Source organism: Urocitellus parryii, chromosome 8, assembly GCF_045843805.1.
Source record: "Urocitellus parryii isolate mUroPar1 chromosome 8, mUroPar1.hap1, whole genome shotgun sequence".
Classification (NCBI taxonomy): Eukaryota; Metazoa; Chordata; class Mammalia; order Rodentia; family Sciuridae; genus Urocitellus; species Urocitellus parryii.
In genome coordinates, this window is record NC_135538.1 from 122908914 (window position 1) to 122931829 (window position 22916).

The 22916-nt window shown below is 38.3% G+C and overlaps 1 protein-coding gene across 1 annotated transcript; it reads right to left on the reverse strand.

The window, feature by feature from the left end:
* Positions 1-513: 513 nt before the first annotated feature.
* Positions 514-9952, reverse strand: LOC113201540 (tripartite motif-containing protein 26-like). Its single transcript, XM_026415293.2, has 7 exons — positions 9512-9952; positions 6426-6521; positions 5995-6225; positions 5245-5267; positions 3333-3448; positions 1643-1675; positions 514-1205 (listed from the first exon to the last, which is right to left on the reverse strand). Exons 1-7 carry the CDS (start codon positions 9950-9952, stop codon positions 514-516), a joined length of 1632 nt encoding a protein of 543 aa, XP_026271078.2.
* Positions 9953-22916: the final 12964 nt, after the last annotated feature.

Sequence of the window (22916 nt, forward strand, 5' to 3'; positions counted from 1 at the left end):
TACACCTCACAATGTTTAATCATGAAATGCCTGATCAAGTATGATTTGCATCAAAATATTTACTGTTTTCCCAGCTGCTTAGGAAACTAGCATAAACAATAATGAGACAGGAAAGGCTCTTGAGAAATCCATATGGATGTTGTAATTAATTAGCATTAATAGTAAAGGTTGCAATTCCATGACCCAGGCATTTGTCCCATACATTTGTCTCGGTGGCAGACGAAGACAAGGACCAAATCAAAGACAATGGAAGAAATGATTAATAATTGCATACACTTTAATAAATACTTTAAAGCAATTATAATCTTTGCACTGCCGATCAAGTATTATCAGTTCCATTTTAGAAACAAAGTAGAGAGGGCAGAACACTCCTGAGGCTACCATACTGTTTCAGTCACCTAAGGGATTCAGAAATCCAGCAGGTCAGTCTAGCCAAAGTAGAAAATTGGGAATGATGTAGAGGGAAAAAGAGATAAATGAAAAAACCAAGGACTGTGCCCAAGAGATTGCCTCTCAGGGTCTCAGTGTAAGTCTAGATCTCATGCAATTAAGCCACAAAAAAGGAAAAATTCTCCCAGTAAAGGAAGATGAGAATTCATAGATAAACTCTTGGGTTCTAGCATTTGTAAAGGTGACCTTCCCTCCATCATAATCCAAGGCAATGCCAATCTGCCTTGGACAGTAGGACAGTATCTGGAAAGGTTCAGAGTTTGTACATATAGAGACCCCTGATGAAGATAGCTGTAGAGTCCAGAATCCCTCCTCAGGGGTGAAGGCCAGGAACCCTCTTCTCACCACTGACTCTCTTGCCACCCCCAACAAGCAGAATTTCGGCCATATTCCATTTTCCTGAGACCATTCTTCCTCCAACTCTTCGCTCTCATTTCTGTATCCAGGAGAACTATATCCATCAGTGATTCCTATGAACCCACCAAGATAGCTACTGCCAAACACATCTCTGGCTCCACCTCTGTATTTCATTGCTTCTTCTTCCTCCTCTGCTCCCCACCAGATCCTATCCACTTTCACTTCCCAGTACACTTTGCCCCAGGTGAAGCCCTTACTGCCCAGCACACCAGGCTCAGGATCGAATCGCTGACCATGTTGGTATTTGTTCATCCACAAACCAGTGAATATCATACTTTTCCCATTTGGAGACACTGAGAGGTAGCCATTGGCTGTCTGAGAATTCAGGACGATCCTCACTGTGGGAACAAGGGGAGACAGGTGTGGCATCCTAAAAGATATTGAAGGAGATCTTTCCCATGGGTTCAGGAGCCCTTCTGACATGGCCTCCTTTGGGGATCAGGGCCTCAGACCTTGTGCTCATACTTCCACTAGCTCCTCTATCTAGAAAGTGCAGGGAATGTGGGGAGAAAATTCAAGGGCACAGGCAGTGTGATAAAACCTCAGAAAAAGAGAGACTGTGATCATTATAGCTGGGGAAATCTTTCTTTAAATGTTTGTGAGTTTGAAATTTGGCAAGTCAGGTAAAGAATTTAGGAAGATTAGCCACCATGAAGACCTATTTAAAGAGATGGGCCACAAGGAAAAGAGCTTCACAGGGAAACTGCAATTTGAGTTTGGAAAGTTCACTTTGAAGAAAAAAAAAATCAGAAAATAATCCCTTCCAACTACTTACTTGTTTTATATTCCAGATCCCTCAATAATTTTCCTGGAAGGAACAAAAAGATAGTAAGAGATTCTGACACCACCTCTTTCTAAGTCAAATTCTGTTATTGTTGGTTAATACCACTTTAAAAGGTGAAAAGGAACCATGAAAACTCAAGTGAAATAGAGAAACCTTACCCAGAGTTGTACCTTCAAAAGTGGCTCATTCAAGTACCCATCCCAACATCTGCCTAAAGTACCTGGTGCTTCATTAAGGGGCACTTGGACTATATTCTCTATTGTTTAATGAGGTCCTCAACTGTGATACCTTAATCATTTTTTTCTCTACTCTCAAATATAATTCTGAGATTCATTCTCCCAATATGTTTCTTTTAAATTTTTATTAGTTTATTTTAATTATATGTAATATTAGGATTCATTTTGACATAATTACACAAGCATGGAATATAACTTGCTCTTGTTCAATCCCTAGGACTTCCCCTTTCCCTTCCCGCCTCTCCCTGTTCCCTTCCCTCTAGTCTTCTACTGATCTTTCTTCTACTTACTTAGTTCTTTTTCTTTCTTTCTTTCTTTTTTTTTAATGGTGCCTTGTGGATATATATGAAAGCCAATCTGTTTTTAAATTTTTAAAATTTCTACTTAAGGTAAAAGACACATGACATAAAATGTATCATCTTTACCATTTGTAAATTTTATGTTTCAGTAGTGTTAAGTATATTTACATTATCATGCAATCACTTTCTAGAACTTTTCCCATCTTGCAAAACTGACACTCTATAGCTACTAAATAACAACTTTTCATTTTCCTCTCCTCTGCACCTCCTGGCAATGACCATTTCACTTTCTGTTTCTATGAATTTGACTATGTTAGATATCTCACATAAGTGGAATTATATAGTATTTGTCCTTTATGTGACAGATTGTTCCACTTAACAAAATGGCCTCAAGTTTCATCCACATGTCTGAATTTCTTTCTGTTTGGCTTAATATTCCAAGGTGTGTGTGTGTGCAGTTTTCTTATCCACCAATGGACCCTTGGGTTACTCCATTTCTTTGCTATTATGAATATGCACATAGATATGCAAATATCTATTTGTGATCCTGCTTTCAGTTCTTCTGGATATTTATCAAAACATGCAATGAATGGAGCAAACAGAATTTTTTTTCTTTTTGGAAAAACAATCATACTATTTTCCTTGGCCTTCCAATGTTTTTCACGTTTTAGATAGTATTTTTTGAATCAACTCCAAGACCTATTAACTATCATTCTACCTTAGTCTAGGTATCATTTTTCAACTGTCATGGAAAGACGTCCTGGTTTGGACTTAAATTCCTTCTCCAATATCCCTGCCTGGTATAAGTGACCTATACAAGAATAAGGAATGCTAAAAAGCTAAGGCCAAGTGGGGTGCAGTGGTGCATGCCTGTAATCCCAGTGACTTGGGAGGCTAAGGCATGAGGATTGTGAGTTCAAAGACAGCCTCAGCAGTTTAGCAAGGCACTTACCAACTCAATGAAACCCTATTTCTAAGTAAAATACAAAAAAGGGCTTAGGATGTGGCTCAGTGATTAAGTACCCCTGGGTTCAATCCTCAGTATCAAATAAATAAATAAATAGCTAAGGCCAGAATCAAAACCCAAGAAAACACTAAGAAAAAGTTTTCTAGGCTCAGAGCCCCTTTCTTCACTCATTCCATTACCATGGAATCCTCTCAGGCCTTTCTCTAAAGAAAGAATTTTATCAGAAAATTCTTCTGCTCGCTTTTTGATTGCAGGACTGATGGGCTTTTCAATCCAGAACTTCTTCCGGGGATACCTAGAGAAAGTAGAATCATGGTGGAAACCACTGGAAGAAAGACATGTATGGCCACTGTCACCACATACAAGGCACACTAGTGACAGCACAATTAGTGAATGCTCCAAGGAGTCAATTCCAACATGAGAGTCAAAGGATAAAATTTACAGAGTTCTGAAGAAGGGCCACAACCCAAGTGTTCTCTACCCATCAATATATCATTTATGTGTGATGTTAAGAGAGCAATTTTTTACATTGGAGCTCTTTGAAACATGCTATTAATGTTACAACTTCTAAAGAAATTGCTTGAGGATATATACCAGATAAAGAAAATTAAAGTACCGATTTTAATTTCAGAAAATTTTAAAGCTTTTAATTGAAAACTAAGATAAATTGGCTGGACATGTAGCTCAGTGGTTGAGTGTCTGCATCTCATGCACAAGGCCCTGGGTTAGATCCTCAGGACCACTAAGACAAAAACAAAAAACAAAACCCCTAAATCATTAAAATTAAGATAAAGCTGGAAAGAGATACTTAACTATAAATTGAAAGAAATCTGAGGTTTTGATCTTACTATTATATAGGGTTGAATTCAAGGCAGAAAAAATATTAAACAAGACAACAAAAGGTAGTTTACATTATCTAAGGATTATAATCCATAATTAAGATATAACTCTTCTTAAAGACCATACAGAAAAAAAATAGCAAAATATAAAATGAAGTGGGGTATGATGATGCACATCCAATCCCAATTACTCAAGAGGCTAAGGCAGGAGGTGAAAATTTTGAGGCCAGCATGGACAACTTAGTCATACTTTCTTAAAATTTAAAAAAATAAAAAGTAATTCAGTGGTAGGTACAAGCGCCCTCTGGTGTCAGTTCCCAGTACTGCAAATTTAAAAAAGAAGAAAGAAAAGAAGCAAAACCAAAATTTACATTGCACATAAAAAAATCCAAAAAGTGGGAAAGTCTATTACTAGAAAATAACATATTTCAAGGCAAGAAGTATTACCCATTTTTGTCACCCTAGTTGCTTACATAATTACTTGTCTTTAATATGTTTAGTTTCCCCTGACAGGATCTGGTAACCTATCTCATTACCCTCCTTTCTAACCAATGTCTGGTCCACAGTATATGCTCAGTATATGTGAATAGTCCATTATGTCTCTGAAGATGAGCTGCGCATTAGCTAAATGCCTGACTCTGAATCTCTGCCTAAATCTTCTGTGTAAGTTTTGTTGTTGTTCTTGGCAGGGGATTGAACTAGGAGCCTCAAACTTGCTAGGCAAACACTCTACCACCGAGCAACATCCCCAGCCTAGATGTTAAGTTTTTAACAGACATTTCCTCAGACTCAATGCCAGAGAGTCATCATCCTGTGACACATAGAAGTGTCCTCTTCCTACACTCAGAGCAAAGGAAGCCATCACGACCAAGCAAGGAGGATGATATGATGGTGAAATGTGTTCTACAGAGTATGGAGAAAACTATAGCCAGAAGTTGCAGCTAAGAACTAGGGAGGAATTGAAAGGAAAAACAGAAACTGAGTTTTAGAAATGGACATAGATTCTAAATATTCTGTAATTCTCTTCTATAACCGCCTCCCATTTCATTTCTACCTCAGCCCACTCCCATCTTAACATGTTCTATGACAATAATTTTTCTATAACTGCCTCTCTAATTCCATGCAATGCATTTCAACTATGCTGCCTGAAGAACTTTTCTCTAAGAAGTCCTCTTTCTAGAACTTGTGAAATTTTAATAAATTAAAAGTAGAGAAGAGAAAACAAAGTGCTTTTTAAATAAGAAGCACTTACCTGTTTATTATGTCACTGGGGTCCTGGAAAAGAAGAGAACACAAACACTATCATGGAAAGAATGTCCTCAGGAGCCATCAGCAGTCCCTGTGGGACCCCTGGGGAGCAGGTTCACAACAGGACCATACAGGGAGTTAATGCGATAGGCTTGAAACTGCTCTACTCTCCACTGCAGAAGCAGTTTACAGGGATACATACTTCTCCCTCCTTTCCTCGCTTTTCAGTTCTACTTTCTTCCCACCAGGAAAACTTCCTCGATTAATAGATAATAGTCTATTAAGACTCTGTTATCTTCAGGTTAAGACTGAAATCTCAGCCTGTCTTGGTAGACCTCTGTTCAGTTGGCCCCATCTTACCCACCTCTTCTTCCCTTCAATTTCTTTCTCACTTAAACTGACTCCTCTAGAAAAGTAGCTCACTCACTCTGCCCCCTTCCTGTCTTCTTATCTATCTCCCTTTTCCTACCTTCCTCAGCACCTGCACCCACCTCCCACACAAGTTTATTATCACATTCATTTCTCTATGGCCAACCACTGCACCCACACCCCTTGCCAAGGGAGAGGGGACAGTACAGTTTCCTGCAATTTAGAGCTTATAATCCACTGGCTGGCTGATTAACTTGTTAAAGAACTCAATAAATCAGAATAAACCCTGTCTCTCCTCACTCCTCCTCCAAGTCTCTTACTAATGGAGAGGCAACATCATAGTTTGGGGCAAAATGATTTAGATACAATTTAGGTGGTCCCTCACCTGCAAAAGTTCCAGTGCTGGCTGCCGAACCTTCTTCTCTAATTCAGAAATCAGAGTCCCAAGCCGGACCACCTCCTCTGAGCCTTTAGTTATATGGCTGCTCCTCCCTTCTGTGAGCTCTTGCTCCATCCCCATCAGCAAGTCCAACAGGAACTGTTCCCTTTCTCTCAAGAACTGATGGCCCTGTTCAAACACTGTTACAATATCTTGCCTGTGGCCCTGGAATTTTGTCTACAGTAAATGTAGAAAGAGAATGATTTCTTCTGGGAGGTCAGAAAACACTAGAACATGTGTAAGATCTTTAGGGATGAGTTCGGAACAGGAATCCCTTCAAACACCTCCCCACTTCTTAATCCCCTCCAAAATCGCACACACCCCTCTCCCACAGAACATTCTGTGTACACAGAACATTCCCTGGAGATTTCTCTTACAAGTAAGGCCTGAATCTCATCTTCTCCTGTAGACTGAAAATTCTGAATTCTATCCCTGTCTCCCTTCAGAATCTTCAGATGATTTAGAATTTTACCCTATGGAAATAAACATGAATAATCTCAAGATTAAGATGAAAATAACATATTGCAAGGCCCTGGGTTCACTCCCCAGTACCACCAAAAACAAAAAAAAAAAGAAAAGAAAGAAGAAAAAATGACCTAAAAATAAAAGGGAGATGAAAAGTGATTCCATAGTAAAATCAGATAGCATTTGACCTTATATACTACAATCAAAAGCAATTTCTTAAAAGTAAAATAAAAGAATAATCTATTATTACAACTATTAAGACTTATGGTACAGTTTTTATTCATATTTACAGGGTTCTTTTCCACCAAAAAGTGCAGAAAATTTAAATAAAAATCCATTAATAATATGAAAATAGAAGAAAATCAATATAAAAAGTGAAGGAAAGTATACATGCTGTTTTAGCCCATTTTCTATCACTATAACAAACTATCAAAGGCTGTGTTACTTTATAAAGAAAAGAGTTTCATTATCTCACAATTCTGAAGGTTCACGGGCAGAGCATTGGCATCATCCCAGCTCTGATAAAGACCTCATGGTGATGGCATCACAATGGCAGCAGCACATGTGAAAGATCAAATCACCACACAGAAAGCCAGAATTCAGTAAGAGGCTAGTTTAACAAGTTTAGCAAAATTAGGATCTATATCTTAAAAGTCCACCACCCTCCCAATATTGCTACACTTGAGGACCAAGCTCCAAACACAAGAACCTTGGGGGACAAACTATATCATATCCTAACACCAAATTATGTAAAGAATGATTTAATTAGTTTTAAGTTTCCTGTGAGCCAGGGAGAAAAGGAAAACAATGAGTTGCATCATTTTTCTTTAATAGACAAGAGAAAATAGTCTGTCAGAGAAAATTATATTTTCCCTGAAATTAAATTCTGAATGAAAACTTATACTGAAGATTTACACTAGAAACACTATCTTCAAAAATATTTTTAAGATGATTACATGCTGAAGAACACACAATGTGAAGCTATATACTTAAGAGGGCTGATAATCTATATTGCTGATTGAGACCTGATACAAATGCCTCAAAAACCAACACATGCAGGTATTGGGATAGACTTATTAGCATAAAAGCTGTGGAAACTGGCAAGTGTAAATATGTCCCCCAAAGCTCATGTGTTGGAAACTTAACCCTGAAGGAGTGTGAAGAGATGGTACTTTTAAGAGGAAATTAGTCTTGAGGGCTCTGCTCTTGTGAATGGATTAATGCCATTTTTTACAGGAGCAGGTTTGCTGTCACTGGAATAAGTTCCTCATAAAAGGGTGAGTTTGGTCTTGCCCACCCTTTTTCCCCCTTGTGATGCTGATGCCTTTATTTTGTTTAATGCAGCAAGAAGACCCACACTAGACGCTGGTACCTTGATCTTGGCCCCCAGCTTCCAAAACCAATAGCCAATAAACTTCTGCTCATTATAAATTGCCTAGTTCATAGTATTTTGTTACAGTGCACAAAGCAGACCAAGACAGAAACAATAAGTTTTATTATCCAAATTCAAGAATTGAGTCACCACCAGGTGTGGTGGTGCACACCTGTAATCATAGTGGCTCAGGAGGCTGAGGCAGGAGGATCACAAGTTCAAAGCCAGCCTCAGCAACTTAGTGAGGCCCTAAGTAACTTAACAAGACCCTGTCTCAAAATAAAAAGGATTTGGGATATAACTTAGTAGTTAAGCACCCTTTGGTTCAATCCCTGAGAACTAACACACTCTCTCTCTCTCTCTATCTTTCTATCTATCTATCTTTTGGTACTGAGGATTGAACACAGGGGTCCTTAACCACTGAGTCAGATCCCCAACCCTTGTTTTTTAATTTTATTTTGAGACAGGATCTCGCCAAGTTGCTTAGGGCTTTGCTAAACTGCTGAGGCGCTTTGAACTCTGGAGCCTCCTGCCTCAACTTCCCAAGCTACTGGGATTACAGGTGTGTAATCTAGCCCAAGAACTCTCCATACTAAAATATTTGGACCATCATACCTGTTATAAGAGATGTTATTTAAAAAAAAATAACAAGTATTGGCAAAAATGTAGAGAAAAGAGAATATTGATACATTGTTGGTCAGAATATAAATTGGTATAACCGTTTCTTTAAAAAAAGTATAAAGGTTTCTCAAAAACTAAAAATAAAAATTACTATATTATGTGGCCACCCACTTCTTCATATTTATCCAAAGGAAGTATAATCATAATCTCCAAGAAATATCTTCATTCCCATGTTCTCTGTGGCATTATTCACAAGAGCCAAGACATGGAATCAACCTAAGTGTCTACTTATGGATGAATGGATAAAGAAAATGTACCATATGCATACAATGAAATATTAATTAGCTTTAATAAAGAAGAAAATCCTGCCATTTATAACATGGATGGGCTTGAAGGACATTACACCCAGGGAAATAAGTCAGATCTGGAAAGCAAATATGATAATATTCCACTTGTACATGGAATCTAAAATGGTCAAACTCTTAAGCAGAGAACAGAATGATAGTTACCAGAGGTAGGTGGAGGAAAAATGGGAAGTCAAAGGGAACAAAGAATTACAACAAGATATATAACTTCTGGAGATTTGTTAAATACCATAATGTCTAAAGCTAACAAAATTGTGTTGTCTACTTAAAATAACAAAATGGACAAATCACATGATAAGTGATCTTATCCAAACACATACACACACACACACACACACACACACACAGACACACACACACACACACACACACACAAATAAATAAATAAATAAATAATGATAATAAAGGGGACATAAATAATCTTTAGGAAGTGATCAAATATGTTTGTAGCCTTGATGTTGGTGATTTCTCAGATATACACTTATCCCCAAACTTACTGATTTATGCACACTGAATATGTACAGCTTTCCACATGTCAATCATACCTCAATAAAGTGGTTTAAAAATTTGACCCTATCCTGAAGAATGGTAGAACTTTCTTGGCTACAAGAACAGACCTGTGTTTCAACCAGCTTCTTACCCGATAAGGCTGTGCAGCCTTCTCCAGAAGAACAGCAGCATGGTGCCTGTGCTCCCGAGACTCCCGACACATCACACACAGAATCTGCTGGTCATCTTTGCAGTAGTAATGCAGCTTCTCCAGATGTCGCCCACACAGCTTCTCTGCCCTTTGCTCAGGTGATCTTTCCTCTCTGGGTTGTCTCTCCTCATCTACTTTCATCCTCCAGATGTTCTCCACCAAACTGGCCATCTGCCATACATGGCGGATATTCTCTTTCTTAAAAGCTGTCTTGCAGAGAGAACAATATAATGGCTGCCTAGAAGATTCACAGACCTTAATGATGCAGTGATAGCAAAAGACATGACCACAGTCAATGGTCACTGGCTCTCTCAAGTAGTCAAGGCAGATGGAGCACAGCACCTCATCCTCCAGATTTCTCAGAGGGGAGGCGGCAGCCATGATCACTATGCTCAGGACCTGCAGAGTTCCCTCTTGAGGTGGGGAATCACTTTCTAAGAAGACGAAGATAAAATGGAAGCTGTGGGTTTAATAAACATCAAAATGGAAATGTGAGAAAATGTTTTTTATTTTTTTATGTTCAGATTGTTCCCCACCTTTTTTCTCAAAATCAAAAGCTCCTTCCAGAACACTAGTTAGGACAAGTTCTGGCCTGCAAACTTAGATGTTACACAGGAAGCTTGTTCTGGTGTAATATTTCAAAGGAAGCTCAGATACTAAGAAAGTCAAACTCTTACATGTAAAAGCTAAAAAAAAAAAAAAGGAGTAAGAAGAGGGAGTGAATCTCATGAAAATACAAGGGAAACAGGCAGTATAGAAAGGGGAGATAATGAGACACAAAATTGGCAGAATTATATTGTTTTTATTGTGTGCCTGTACAAATATGTAACAATGAATCCCACTATTATATATAATTCTAATAAGCCAGAAAAGCCCATTTCTAAAAATAAAATAAAATTAATAAAACCTAGAAAATTATTGACCTATGAAATTCTATCAAGGTTCTAAAATCATGTCATTAGAACTCCAGAAGAGGAGAAAGAAATTGGTAAAGAAAAAAATATTTAAAGAAGAATGGCTGAAATTTCCCAAATATGACATGACCTAAATTTATGTCAAGAAGTTTAGCAAATGCCAATTGACAATTTGGTCAATTGATAATTTCTAGGAAAAGCACCTGAGATATATCAAAACCAAACTGCTACAAACCAGAAACAAACAAAAAAAAATCTTGAAAGCAGACAGAAAAAAATGACATTACATCAAAGGGGAAATTATTCAAATGTTATTCTCTATTCAATCATATTTCTCATTAGACTCCACAGAGGTCAGAAAACATGGGAAAATTATAAACTACTGGGAGAGGAAAAAAATGTAAATTCAGATTTGTGTACCGGCAAAAATATTCTTCAGGAATAAAAGCATTTTCAGGTGAAGAAAATATGTCACCAGCAAACCTGCCATAAAAGAACTGCTAATTGAAGTTCTTCAGGCTGTCAACAAATGATACCAAAAAGGGAAATCTGGAACTTGAGGAATGAAGGAAGAACAACAAAGGTGGTAAAAATTTGCATAAATTACCTATTTTATACGTAGGAAGTTCTTTAAAATATTAAGGACTATTGGAAGCAAAAAAAATACAACATAAAATCATTGAGATGATGTTCACATATATAATATGAGATGTAATACAGAAGACAACTATAGGAAAAGGGACCTATGTAGTTATAGGGCTTCTACATTTTACTTAAAGTCATAAAGTCTGAAAGTATACTATGAAAAGTAACACAGAGACCATCTATTAAAAACCATCTATTATAAATGCCAACAAGGAAATTAACTTGAAATACTAAAAAATTTTCAAATAAACCAAAAGAAAGCAGAAAAAGGGGAACAGAAAGTTAAAAAAAACAGGATGAAGAAGAAATAATAAAATGGTGGGTCTAAATTCAACAAGATCAATAGTTACATTTGAACTGGAGGTGTAGCTCAGTGATAACATGCTTAGTGTGGGAAGCCGTTCTCACACATGATTGGGCACCTCCCTAATTGGGTGTGAGGCGTTCTGGCTAAACTGTGTCCGAACTAATCCCCACCCTCTCTAGGTGCCAGAGCCCATCCGTGTTGGGGTGTGACTGACCATTGACCCTGAAACCAATCACTGACCCTGACCTTGGAATGCTGTCCCCCTCGACCTTCATTGGATGGAATTTTCCCCTGAATTTCTTGTTCCCCAATAAAAGGCCACTCCCTGGCGTGCTCTCTCTGTCTCTCCTGCTAGTCTGTGTAAACCTTGGTGCCCCACCGGGTGGCTCTAGGCAGGAACCAGAGGGGAGAGCCGTCTCAGATCTGGTCAAAGAAAAAGTTAAATTGAGTTTTGTGTGTTTATTTTGATCTCACTAGTTAACTTCTATGCTGCCAACCTCTTGTATGAAGCTTGCGTGCTGGTCGAGAGGTGGAGCTTAGTATGTGCAAGACATGGATTCAATACCTAGCACTAATAATAATAACAATAATGATTATTGTTATCATTATGAATGTCAACTATTAGAACATACCTATTAAAAGATGAAGGTTGTTAGATTAGATTTTTTAAAAAAGACCAAACTATTTTCTATCTCCAGAAAATCCATATTAAACATAATGATATTATAAACTAAAAATTAAAATACTAGAAAATGATGTTAGAATTTAGATTTATCCTTATAAATTGTACATCTAAAAAAAAGCTTAAAGCTGAAGTAGCTATATTTATAAAGTAAGCTTAGGACTGAGAAATCTTACCAAGGGTAAAAGTCTATTACCTTATGATAAAATGATCAATTTCCCACAGAAACATTGTTATCTCAAATGTGTATGCAATTAACAACAGAGCACCAAAACTCATGAAGCAAAAACTGATAGAACTGAACAGGGGATGTAGCCCAGTGACAGAATACTTGCCTCATATGCATAAGGTCAGACCAGAAGTTCAATCACCAACACTGCAAAAACACACACACACACAGAAAAAAACAAATCAGAATTGACTTAATCCAAAATAGATAAACCCAAAATTATCTTGGAGATTTCAACTCTTTTCCCTCAAAAATTGAGAAAAATCGGTAAAAAATCAATATAGATAAATTTATGAAGACCTAAACAACACTATCAACTAACATAACCTAGACATTTACAAAATATTGTGCCCAACAAAAGCAAAATACTTTTTCTTTTCAAAATCACCTGGAATAGTCACAGAAAAGGACCATATTCTGGACCATAAAATAAACCTTAAACAATCTTACAACAATTAAAATTATAGCAAGTATGTTCTTAAACCTTAATGGAATTAAACTAGAAATAAATAAAAGAAAAATATTTAGAAAGTCCCCAAACATTTGTAAACAAGACACTTCTAAGTAAGTCATGAGTTGAAGAGAATCATGAAGGATGTTAGAAAGTGTTCTGAACTAAAGGAAAATAAAAACACAACATATAAAAATTTGTGAGATGCAGCTAAATTACTATTAGCGGAAAACTTATAGTATTACAAACCACACTCAACAAAGAAAGGCCTTTAATCAATTAACTAAGCTTTCATTTGAGGAAAATGAAACAAGAAAAGCAAATTAAACCCCCAAAAGGTGAGAGGCAGAAAATAAAGATAAAAGAATAAAATAATAAAAATCAAAAGCAGAAAAACAATAGAAAATTTCCAGGAAACTAAAAGGTTATTCTTTGAAAAGAGCAATAAAGTGACAAACCTCCAGCCAATATAACCAAGAAAAAATAAAAGCATAAAATTACAAAAGGAATGAAAAAGGAGACATTACTAAAGATCCTCTAGATATTAAAAGGATAATAATATTAAAAAAGAACATTTTGCCTGTATATTCAACAACTTAAATGAAATGAAAAAAAAATTCCTTTAAATGTACAAACAACCAAGGATCAATCAAGAAAGAATAGCCTAAACAGTCCTATTATCCATTAAAGAAATCAGAAAGTATATTTAAAATTTTCCCACACAGAAAACTCCAGGCTCATATGAATTCACTAAGGAATTTTACCATGCAATTAAAGAAGAAATAACGTCAATTTTCCACAAACATTTCCCTACTTCTCTTGTGAGTCCATCCATAACCTGACACATAAAAATAGTACAAAGATAGTGCAAGAAAAGAAAACTACAGATGGCAATTCTTCATGAACATTTCTTAACAAAGTAATGGCAAATTGAATCCAAATATTTATCATGACCAAGTATAGTTTATCCAAAGAATGCAAGACTGGTTCAATCTTGTAAATGCAAAAATTGTAATTCACCATATCAACAACATAATTAAGAACAACAGTGTATGGTCATCCTAAGAAGTGCAGAAATAAGAAGTTTTTACACAGTTCCACTTCTATTTATGACTATGATTAAAAACTCATATAGTCAATTAAGAATAAAACACCCTCAAAATAATAAAAGGGAGAATCATCATCAATAATAATGAAAAAATATATCTCACAGCATACTTAATAATGAAAGACTAAATGTTGTTTCCCCTAAAGTAAAGAAAAAGACAAGAGGGAGCTGGAGTTGTGGTTCAGTGGTGGAGCACCAGCCTAGCACATGTGAGACTCTGGGTTGGATCCTTAGCACCACATTTAAAAAAATAATAATAATAAAGTAAAGGCATTGTGTCTATATACAACTAAAAAAAATTTTTTTTAAGAAAAAGACAAGAATGTTTATTTGTCCTTACCATTTCTTTTCAATCTCAAACTAAAAGTCCTAGTTATTGTGCTAAGGCAAGAAAAACAAAAGGCATACAGATTGGAAATATTCATTAGAAGTATTCATTTACAAATAATATAATTTAAAATTCTAAATATTCTACAAAAATAGTAATAAACAAGTTTAACAAAACCACTAAACACAGAATCAGTATTTTAAAAATTATACTTTTCTATACAAAACAAGTGAAAGTTAGATATTGTAATTTTTTAAAACATCATCATTTACAATAGTAGCACAAAACATGAAATAGATAAATTTTATAAAATATGTAAAAAATTAATCAATAAAAATTTTAAAAATAAAAGTTTTAACATGTCTCAGTTGAAGTTCTGAAGAATGAGAATGTCCTCCCCCACTACCCCACACCTGGTCTCTAGATGTTTGCAAAACTGCCCTGTATAACCCTGGGAAGACATATACCTCCACATTCCTTATTTAAGGCAATGGGGAAAAAATTATCTTAGTGATTGGTAATATATTCCCTTTGTAAACTGTCATCCTCCCAACATCCCTGAAAGTTAAAGCACCATCTCTATTTATTACAAGATATAATCAAGTGAGATTGCAAAATTGTGAGAATTCAAACAGCCACTAGGGGTAGAAGCCAGAATCCGTTCTCCAGTCTGGTCTGTTCCTTTCCACAATTTGCCTCTCAGCCCTGGAGAAGCAAAATAAGGGTGAGTTTGGGGGCTATCCTGTTCCTTAACTCTATCATTGCCACAATAAACTGGGATTTTTTTTTGTTGTTGTTGTTGTTCTAATGGGCAGATTTACTTGGCATGGTGAGTGCCTAAAAGTGGTTTGAAGGTGTCTTATATTTTTGTTTTGGTCTTTCAACTAGCATTGAAAACAACAACAGATTTGTGCAATGGATCCTTCGGCTCTTTAGGTTAAACTATGGAAAAGGCCCAGGAGGTACCATAGTAGGGCTGTTCTTAGGACATGAGTTGGCCTAATCCAGCCCTGAAGCATGTCTCCCCTTCAACATCTCCCTAAAGGGGATACTATTAATAATCCCTGTTCTAAGAGGGCTGCAGAAAGGATTAAATGAGATCAGGTAAGTGAAGATCATTTTGCAAGGCAAAAATGCCCTACAAAATGTTGTGTTTTTTTACTTCCACTGCAGTAAATAAGAGTAAATGTATTGTTTTCAGCTGACATCCTGAGCCTCATGGGGATCCTTATTTTGCCCCCTGTATTTATTTCCCTTTGTCGGGGCCCCCACACTGCCAGCTCAGGCCTGGTCCGCCCTCCCTCGGCCAGCCTGAGACAGAGGGACCGCGTGCTCGGTACCAGGGCGATCAGGGACGGCCTGGGTCACTCACTGTGCAGAAGCCTCTGCGATCACTCCAGAGCCCTCCAGGACAGCCCGACCCTTCCTGCGCCTCCGCGACCCCAGGCCCTTGGGTCCACCGTTTGGTCCCTCTATGAAGCCTCCACCCCGTCATGCCAAGAACCGCAGCCGTTGCCCAGAGCCCCGTGCCTCGGCCTTCTGGCCCCTCGCGCTCGGGTTGCCTCGGAGAAATGCAGGTTGGCTGCCTGCGCCAAGGGAATTAGTGGGTTAATATGTTTTTACAGTAATTGCGGTTTGTACCGTGTTGTGACGCTCAACAGTCCTGTGAAGGGGGACACAAAGACGCTAGTAGTCCCATTTTACAGATAAATTGAGGACAAGGCCAGTAACCCCGCCAACACCAACAAGCCAAGATGGCAGAGCTCCAGAGGCCTCTGAGGCCTGTCAAGGGGAGCCCTGCGGTTGCCCACGCCCCTGGCCAAGCCTGGCTTCCCGCACCAAGGGTCAACTGGAGTTAGATTCTGTGGCAGAGGTTTTGTTTATCTGGTGTTAAGTGTTTCTGCTTGTTGAGGGCCGCGAACCTAGGTGGCAGCCGCTTTGCGGCTCCCTGTCCTCCTCCGTGTCCCCGCCTTCCCTCGAAGTGGCCCGCCCCGTCTCCACCTCCCTCGGCAGCCCTGGCGGCAGCCATCTCGCCCAGTCCCCGGTGCCGCCTGCGAGCACGGCCAGGGATCCACACTGCCCACGACGCCTTCTCCTGCACGGGCTGAGGCGAGAGAGGGCCTGGTTCCCGGCTGGCAGCCAGGACATGCACCTGAAGATGAGCAGGGAAATCGCCCGGCTTGCTGAGGGGCGGGGCGAGGACGGAGGCTACCCTGTGCCCGCCAAACCGGCTCACCAAACAGGCTCACCGGCCCTCTTGGAGGGCGGCCAGCCCTGTCCCGGGGTGAGCCCCAATCGCAGTCTGCAGTCGCCACCTCAGCCAAGCTGCTCCCTACAGACTCTTACCTCCTACAGCTAGCAGCCCTCTGCCAGGCACTGAGGGTCCCCCAAGCCTGCCACCACAGTAGCTGGTGCCCAGCAAACTTCCAGCTGATTGGCTCCTCTGCGGTGATGCTCATTGGGCTGTTTCCCCGCCCTTTAAGACCATGGAGCTGCTCATTGGGGGACTCTTTTGGCTCCGCCCATGTGACCCAGCCAATCTGCCTCAAGAGCGGGAAAATTGAAAATGACCTAAGCATTCTGGTTGAGTGTTCTGGCAGGAAGTGTGGAGGTGGCTGTTGGGCTTTAGGGGAATTCCTGGAGAGTTAGCCTGGTGCCAGGTGGGTGCAAAAAATAAAGTTCGTTCCTGCTTGACAAGTGGCTCTTGAATTGTGTCCAGCCAGACAACTGTATTTGGTGACCTGTAGAGGGAACTACTGAGGGTAAGTGATAAGGTAAACTGCTGCCTCTGAGGGTAGGGCGAGAGGATGGGTAGTCATTTTAGGATTCTTCTTTGGTTTTGTTTCACTTTTAAAGTGCCTGTCCCTGGAGATGGGTGAGATAAAAAAAACAAACCGCTCACATCTGAGGATAAACTATTTGCATCTGAGGATAAACTATTTGCGTCTGAGGAACAGATAGGGAGAAAGGACAGATGGACATTTCAGGAGGATAGAAAGGCTGATATAATGAATTTTTGTTCCATTTTTTGTTTCATTTGTCTCGGTTTTCATTTGCATTATCTTAGTGAGGGGTATCTTCGTCACAGAAATATGGAATTAAAAATTAGTAAAAAACAAACCGAAAAAGTGTTAAGTAAATTGTTAGAGGAAGGAGGCACCCCAGTAAAATCAAGAACAGTTAGAGCATATGTTGAAGATTTTAAAAGGATAGAAAAGGAAAGCCCAGGAACTCTGCCAGTTGGCACATTACTGTTATGGACGTTGGTACAATCTTGTCTACTCAGTCAAGGAGAAGACATTTTAGATCAAGTAAAAGAGGAGGCCTCTCAAGATAGTCAGAAAGGGGAAGAAAGTTTAGAGCAGAAAAAGCCATCAGGGGAGAAGTTACAACAGGAGGCTGCTACTAACACTTTTCTATCACCAGAGGGCGTAAGTGTCCAACCAACAGCTCCACCTATGGAGACAACATATGCTGGGAGGGCCCCAACCCCCATAGTTGATAGATGGGATCCTGAGACAGGACCTCAAAGATTAGCATGCCCTGTATTTGAGCAGGCAGGAGGGCAGCGAATTCACCATGCTTTAGATTTCAAAACAATGAAGCAGCTAAAAGAGGCTGTAACAAACTATGGTCTTCAAGCAACCTTCACTATAAGCATGGTCAAATCCATTACCAACTTGAACACGACGCCAGCAGATTGGACTAGTATGTGTAAAGCTATGCTAAATGGAAGACAATACCTATTATGGAAGGTTGCCAATGAGGAATTTTGCACGGAGACGGCTAACGCGAAATGCAGCAGCCGGTTATCCTCAGAAATCTAGATATGTTGTTAGGAAAGGGACCTTATGAGGGTCAGCAACAACAAATTGCATATGATCCTGCCATATACTCACAAATTGCTGCAGATGCGGTTAGGGCATGGAAGATTTTACAAGGACATGGAGATTTACATGGTCAGCTATCTAAGGTACTACAGAGAACTAATGAACCTTATGCTGAATTTGTAGATAGGCTTATTCAAACAGCTTCCAGAATTTTGGGGGATACAGAACAGGAAATGCCATTAATAAAACAACTGGCTTATGACCAAGCAAATCGTTGCTGCAGAGAGGTCATTAGACCATGGAGACATGAAGATTTAAACACATATATTAAATTATGTAGAGACAATAATGAACAAGGGCAAGTCTTGGCAGCTGCAGTACAACAGGCTTTAGAGGCCAGGCCAAAAACATGCTATAATTGTGAACAAACAGGACATTTTAAAAGGAATTGCCCCATAGGAGGAGGGTTTAACAAAACTAGGTATCAAAGGGGTAGAATACCAGGTATTTGCCCACGATGCCATAGAGGGAGACATTGGGCTAATGAATGCCATTCTCAAACCACCATAGAGGGTACTCCGTTATCAAAAAATGGACAAGGACCAGGTGTTTACCCACGATATCATGGAGAAAGGCATCAGGCTCCATTGCTAAAAAAACGGACTGGAGGGCCCAATGCTCCGGGGCCCAAAACCACAAATATACGGGGCAATGGAGGAACCCAGCAGCACCATCAAGGTAGTGCCCAGGACGCATTATCCATTAAATCCCTCACTAGACAAACCAGAGGGAGTGCAGGATTGGATATCTGTGCCTCCACCAGAGCAGTACTAACTCCAGAGATGTGAGTTCAAATCATTCCAACAGGGGTAAAAGGGCCTCTTCCCCAAGGAACAGTAGGCTTATTATTGGGACACAGTTCTACTCTAAAAGGACTTATGATAAGTCCTGGGGTAATTCATCCAAAAATCATGAAGGCGAAATAAAAATTATAGCCAGTTCTCCAAAGGGTATATCAGTAATTTCACTAGGAGCTAGAATAGCACAGTTATTAAAAATACCCAGCCTACATGATAAATTTTCCAGTTGTACTGTAGAAAGAGGTTCCAGGGGATTAGGCTCCACAGGTGTAGATTGGGCTATGCTTTCTTTAAATTTAGATTCTCGCCCCATACTAAAACTAAATATTCAAGGACATGAATTTAATGGGCTACTGGATACAGGTGCAGACCTTAGCATAATATCTCGTCAAGAATGGCCAAAACATTGGCCGTTACAACAAGCCACTCAAACGCTTCGAGGCCTAGGAGTGGCAACTAATCCCCATAGAAGTGCAATGGTATTAGATTGGAAGGATCCTGAAGGATGTGAAGGAACTATACAGCCATATGTATTGGATCATCTTCCTATAAATTTATGGGGATGAGATGTCCTAGATCAATTAGGACTAGCATTAACAAATAACATCAATTCAAATGCGCCCACTATTATGTCTAGACAAGGTTTTAGGAAAGGAAAAGGATTGGAAGAAAAAGGACAAAGTATAGTGGCACCAATACAAATAGAACAAGAAATAGATAGACATGGATTGGGTTTTCAGGAGGGGTCACTGAGACAATAAAAATTACTTGGAAATCAGAAAGACCAGTATGAGTTCCTCAGTGGCCCCTGACTAAAGAAAAGATACAAGCAGCCCATGACCTGGTCAAACAACAATTAGTGGAGGGACATATACAACCTTCTGTACCTCCCCATAATACTCCCATTTTTGTCATCAAAAAGAAATCTGGTAAATGGAGATTATTGCAAGATTTAAGAGCCATTAATAATGAGATGGTTATTATGGGACCTGCTCAATCAGGGATTCCCCAATTGTCTGCTTTGCCAAAAACCTGGTATGTTTTTAGTTATAGATATTAAAGATTTTTTTTTCAATTCCAATTCATCCTGAGGATAGTCCACATTTTGCATTTACTATCCCTGCACTGAATCATGAAGGTCCTGATCAGAGATATGAGCGGAAAGTATTCCCTCAAGGGATGGCTAACAGCCCAACTATGTGTCAAATTTATGTTAACAAAGTAATCCAGCCACTTAGAAATCAAAATCCTGAACTACAAATATTTCACTATATGGATGATGTATTATTAGCACACAAAGATAAAAACACATTGCTAGAATGTTATGCCACACTTACAAACTTATTAAAAAATTATAATCTAGAGATAGCAATAGATAAAGTACAATTAAATTTTCCAATTAATTATTTAGGAGTTCTATTATCCTCAACCATGGTCCATCCAGCAAAAATTCAAATACGAGTAGATAAACTCAAATCACTTAACGACTTTCAAAGTTATTAGGAGACATAAATTGGATAAGGCCTTATCTAGGCATACCAACAGGAGAGTTGGGACCTTTATTTGATATCCTAAAAGGTCCATCAGATCCAAATTCACCCCGAATGTTAACGCCTGAAGCAAGAAAGACATTAAAAATCATTGAAACATATATGGAAAATATGCATTTGGATAGAATTGATATAAGGTTGCTTTTATTATTTATTGTACTACCAACAAAAAAATATTCCTACAGGAGTATTTTGGCAAGAAGGTCCATTATTATGGATACATTTATCTTATTCTCCTAACACTATTCTTACTAGGTATCCTGAGGCTGTAGGACAATTAATATTCAAATGAATAAAAGCAGTAAAGGGAGTGTTTGGAATTTCTCCCAATAAAATTATTACTCCATATACTATGGATCAAATTGATGAGTTAGCTAATGAGTTAAATACTTGGGCAATAATCATGTGCAAATCTAATGTTTCATTTGATAACCACTTACCATCTAATCTTTTGTTGTCTTTTTGGTCTTCGCATCCTGTAGTTTTTCCAAAAATGACAAGAAAAACCCCTATCATGAATGCTCCAAATATATTCACTGATGGGTCAAATAATGGTACAGCAGCAGTAGTTACCCCTGATCAAACTTTTACATTTTTAGTACCCAAACAATCAACTCAAAAGATAGGGCTTAATGCAGTATTACAAGCTTTTGTGATGTTTAAAGATTCTGTATTTAATTTATTTTCTGTTAGTCAGTATATAGTTAATGCTATAGTATCCCTTGAAGATGCTGGTAGGATTTCCCCTTCCTCTACTGTTTTCTCCTTGCTTTCCACTATAAAAGTCTAATCTGGGACAGAAAAGTTCCATTCTTTATAGGACATATCAGGGCACATACAGGATTGCCTGGAACCCTTAGTTTTGGCAATGATTTAGCAGATAAAACTACACATGGCATACATATTTTCTCTACACTAGAAGAAGCTACAAATTTTCATAAAAGGTTCCATGTCAATGCTAATACTTTACAAAAGCGTTTTAAAATGACTAAGGAACAAGCTAGACAAATAATAAAACAATGTCAAAATTGTGTGACCTTTTTACCACAAGTTAATCTTTGAGTCAATCTTAGAGGACTGATACTTAACCATATTTAGCAGATGGACGTCACACACTTCCCAGAATTTGGAAAATTAAAATATTTGCATGTTATAGTTGATACTTCTTCCCGGATTTTTGATGGGCTCCCTTCATGCCGGAGAAAAAACTAAAGATGTTATAGCTCATTGCTTACAAAATTTTGCCACTGTGGGTGTTCCAAAACAGTTAAAAACAGATAATGCCCCTGGTTATACTTCTACCTCTTTTAAACAATTTTGCTCATCATTTGGCATTACTCATATAACAGGAATTCCATACAGTCCACAGGGACAAGGCATAGTTGAAAGAGCTCATCAAACTATTAAAATATACTTATTAAAGCAAAAAGAGGGAATTGAGAAAGAGTATATATCCCCCAAAGATAAACTTAAAATAACCCTTTTTACTCTAAACTTTTAAAATTTGGATTCATCAGGGCTTAGTGCTGCGGAAAGGCATATGTGTCCAAAACATGTACATAAGCCCAAGGTACTTTGGAAGGATATGCTAACAGGACAATGGAAAGGTCCTGACCCAGTGATTGTCTGGAGTCGGGGATCTGTTTGTGTGTTTCCACAGGGAGAACAGCAGCCGATTTGGATTCCAGAGAGATTAACTAAAGCAATTTCTACAGACCAAAAGGAAGATGATTTGACTCAAATCCATAATAGCTGATATCCAGTACTCCAGTTTGGCTATCCTTACATCTGTGACAGTGGTTCTCCCACACCTGGAGGCTAATGAAACCAGGATGCTTTTTTCAATATCTATTTTATTATTGCCCTTTCCCACATCATGAAGTTCTATTTTGCTTTTTGAGCTCATACAGTCCTATGCTAATGTTTTGCTGATCAGTTTTATTTTTTGACTATGGAGTTTTTAAACATTGCAATGGAGATTTCACCTGTAAAAAGTTACAAGGCCTTTACTATTATGTTATGTATTGTATATATTATATTATGTGTGCACACTTATGTTTTGTGTTGTATGTCTGTATGTGCATATGTCCATATATCATATATGATGAGCACTCATGAAAAAATGGATCCAAATATTTTTTCTTATTTACGTGATTTAAATGGTTTAATTTAAATTGGGTAAACTGCTGTTGAGGATTGTTTTAATATGTGAACAAAAAAGGAGGTTAACAGATCTGTTTGTTTACTTTCACCTTTCCTTTTCATTATATTTAATAATTCTGTACAGGATAATGTAAATTGTTCAGAAAATTGCTTTCTTTTAGTGCCTGATGGAATGTTACATAATTTTTTCTTTAGCCATCATTGCCAGAATTCCTATCTTCATCCCATTGCCAGCGAAGACAAAGATAAAACCAAACTACAGCTTCTGCAATAGCTAC

Coding starts and splice junctions, on each gene's coding strand:
- LOC113201540 (XM_026415293.2), bottom strand. CDS start 9,952: ATGGCTGCCGCCTCCCCTCTGAGAAATCTGGAGGATGAGGTGCTGTGC. Junction 5,268..5,994: donor CAGCACTGGAACTTTTGCAG/GTGAGGGACCAC, acceptor CTTCTTTTCCAG/GACCCCAGTGACATAATAAA. Junction 3,449..5,244: donor CCCAGTGACATAATAAACAG/GTAAGTGCTTCT, acceptor TACTTTCTCTAG/GTATCCCCGGAAGAAGTTCT.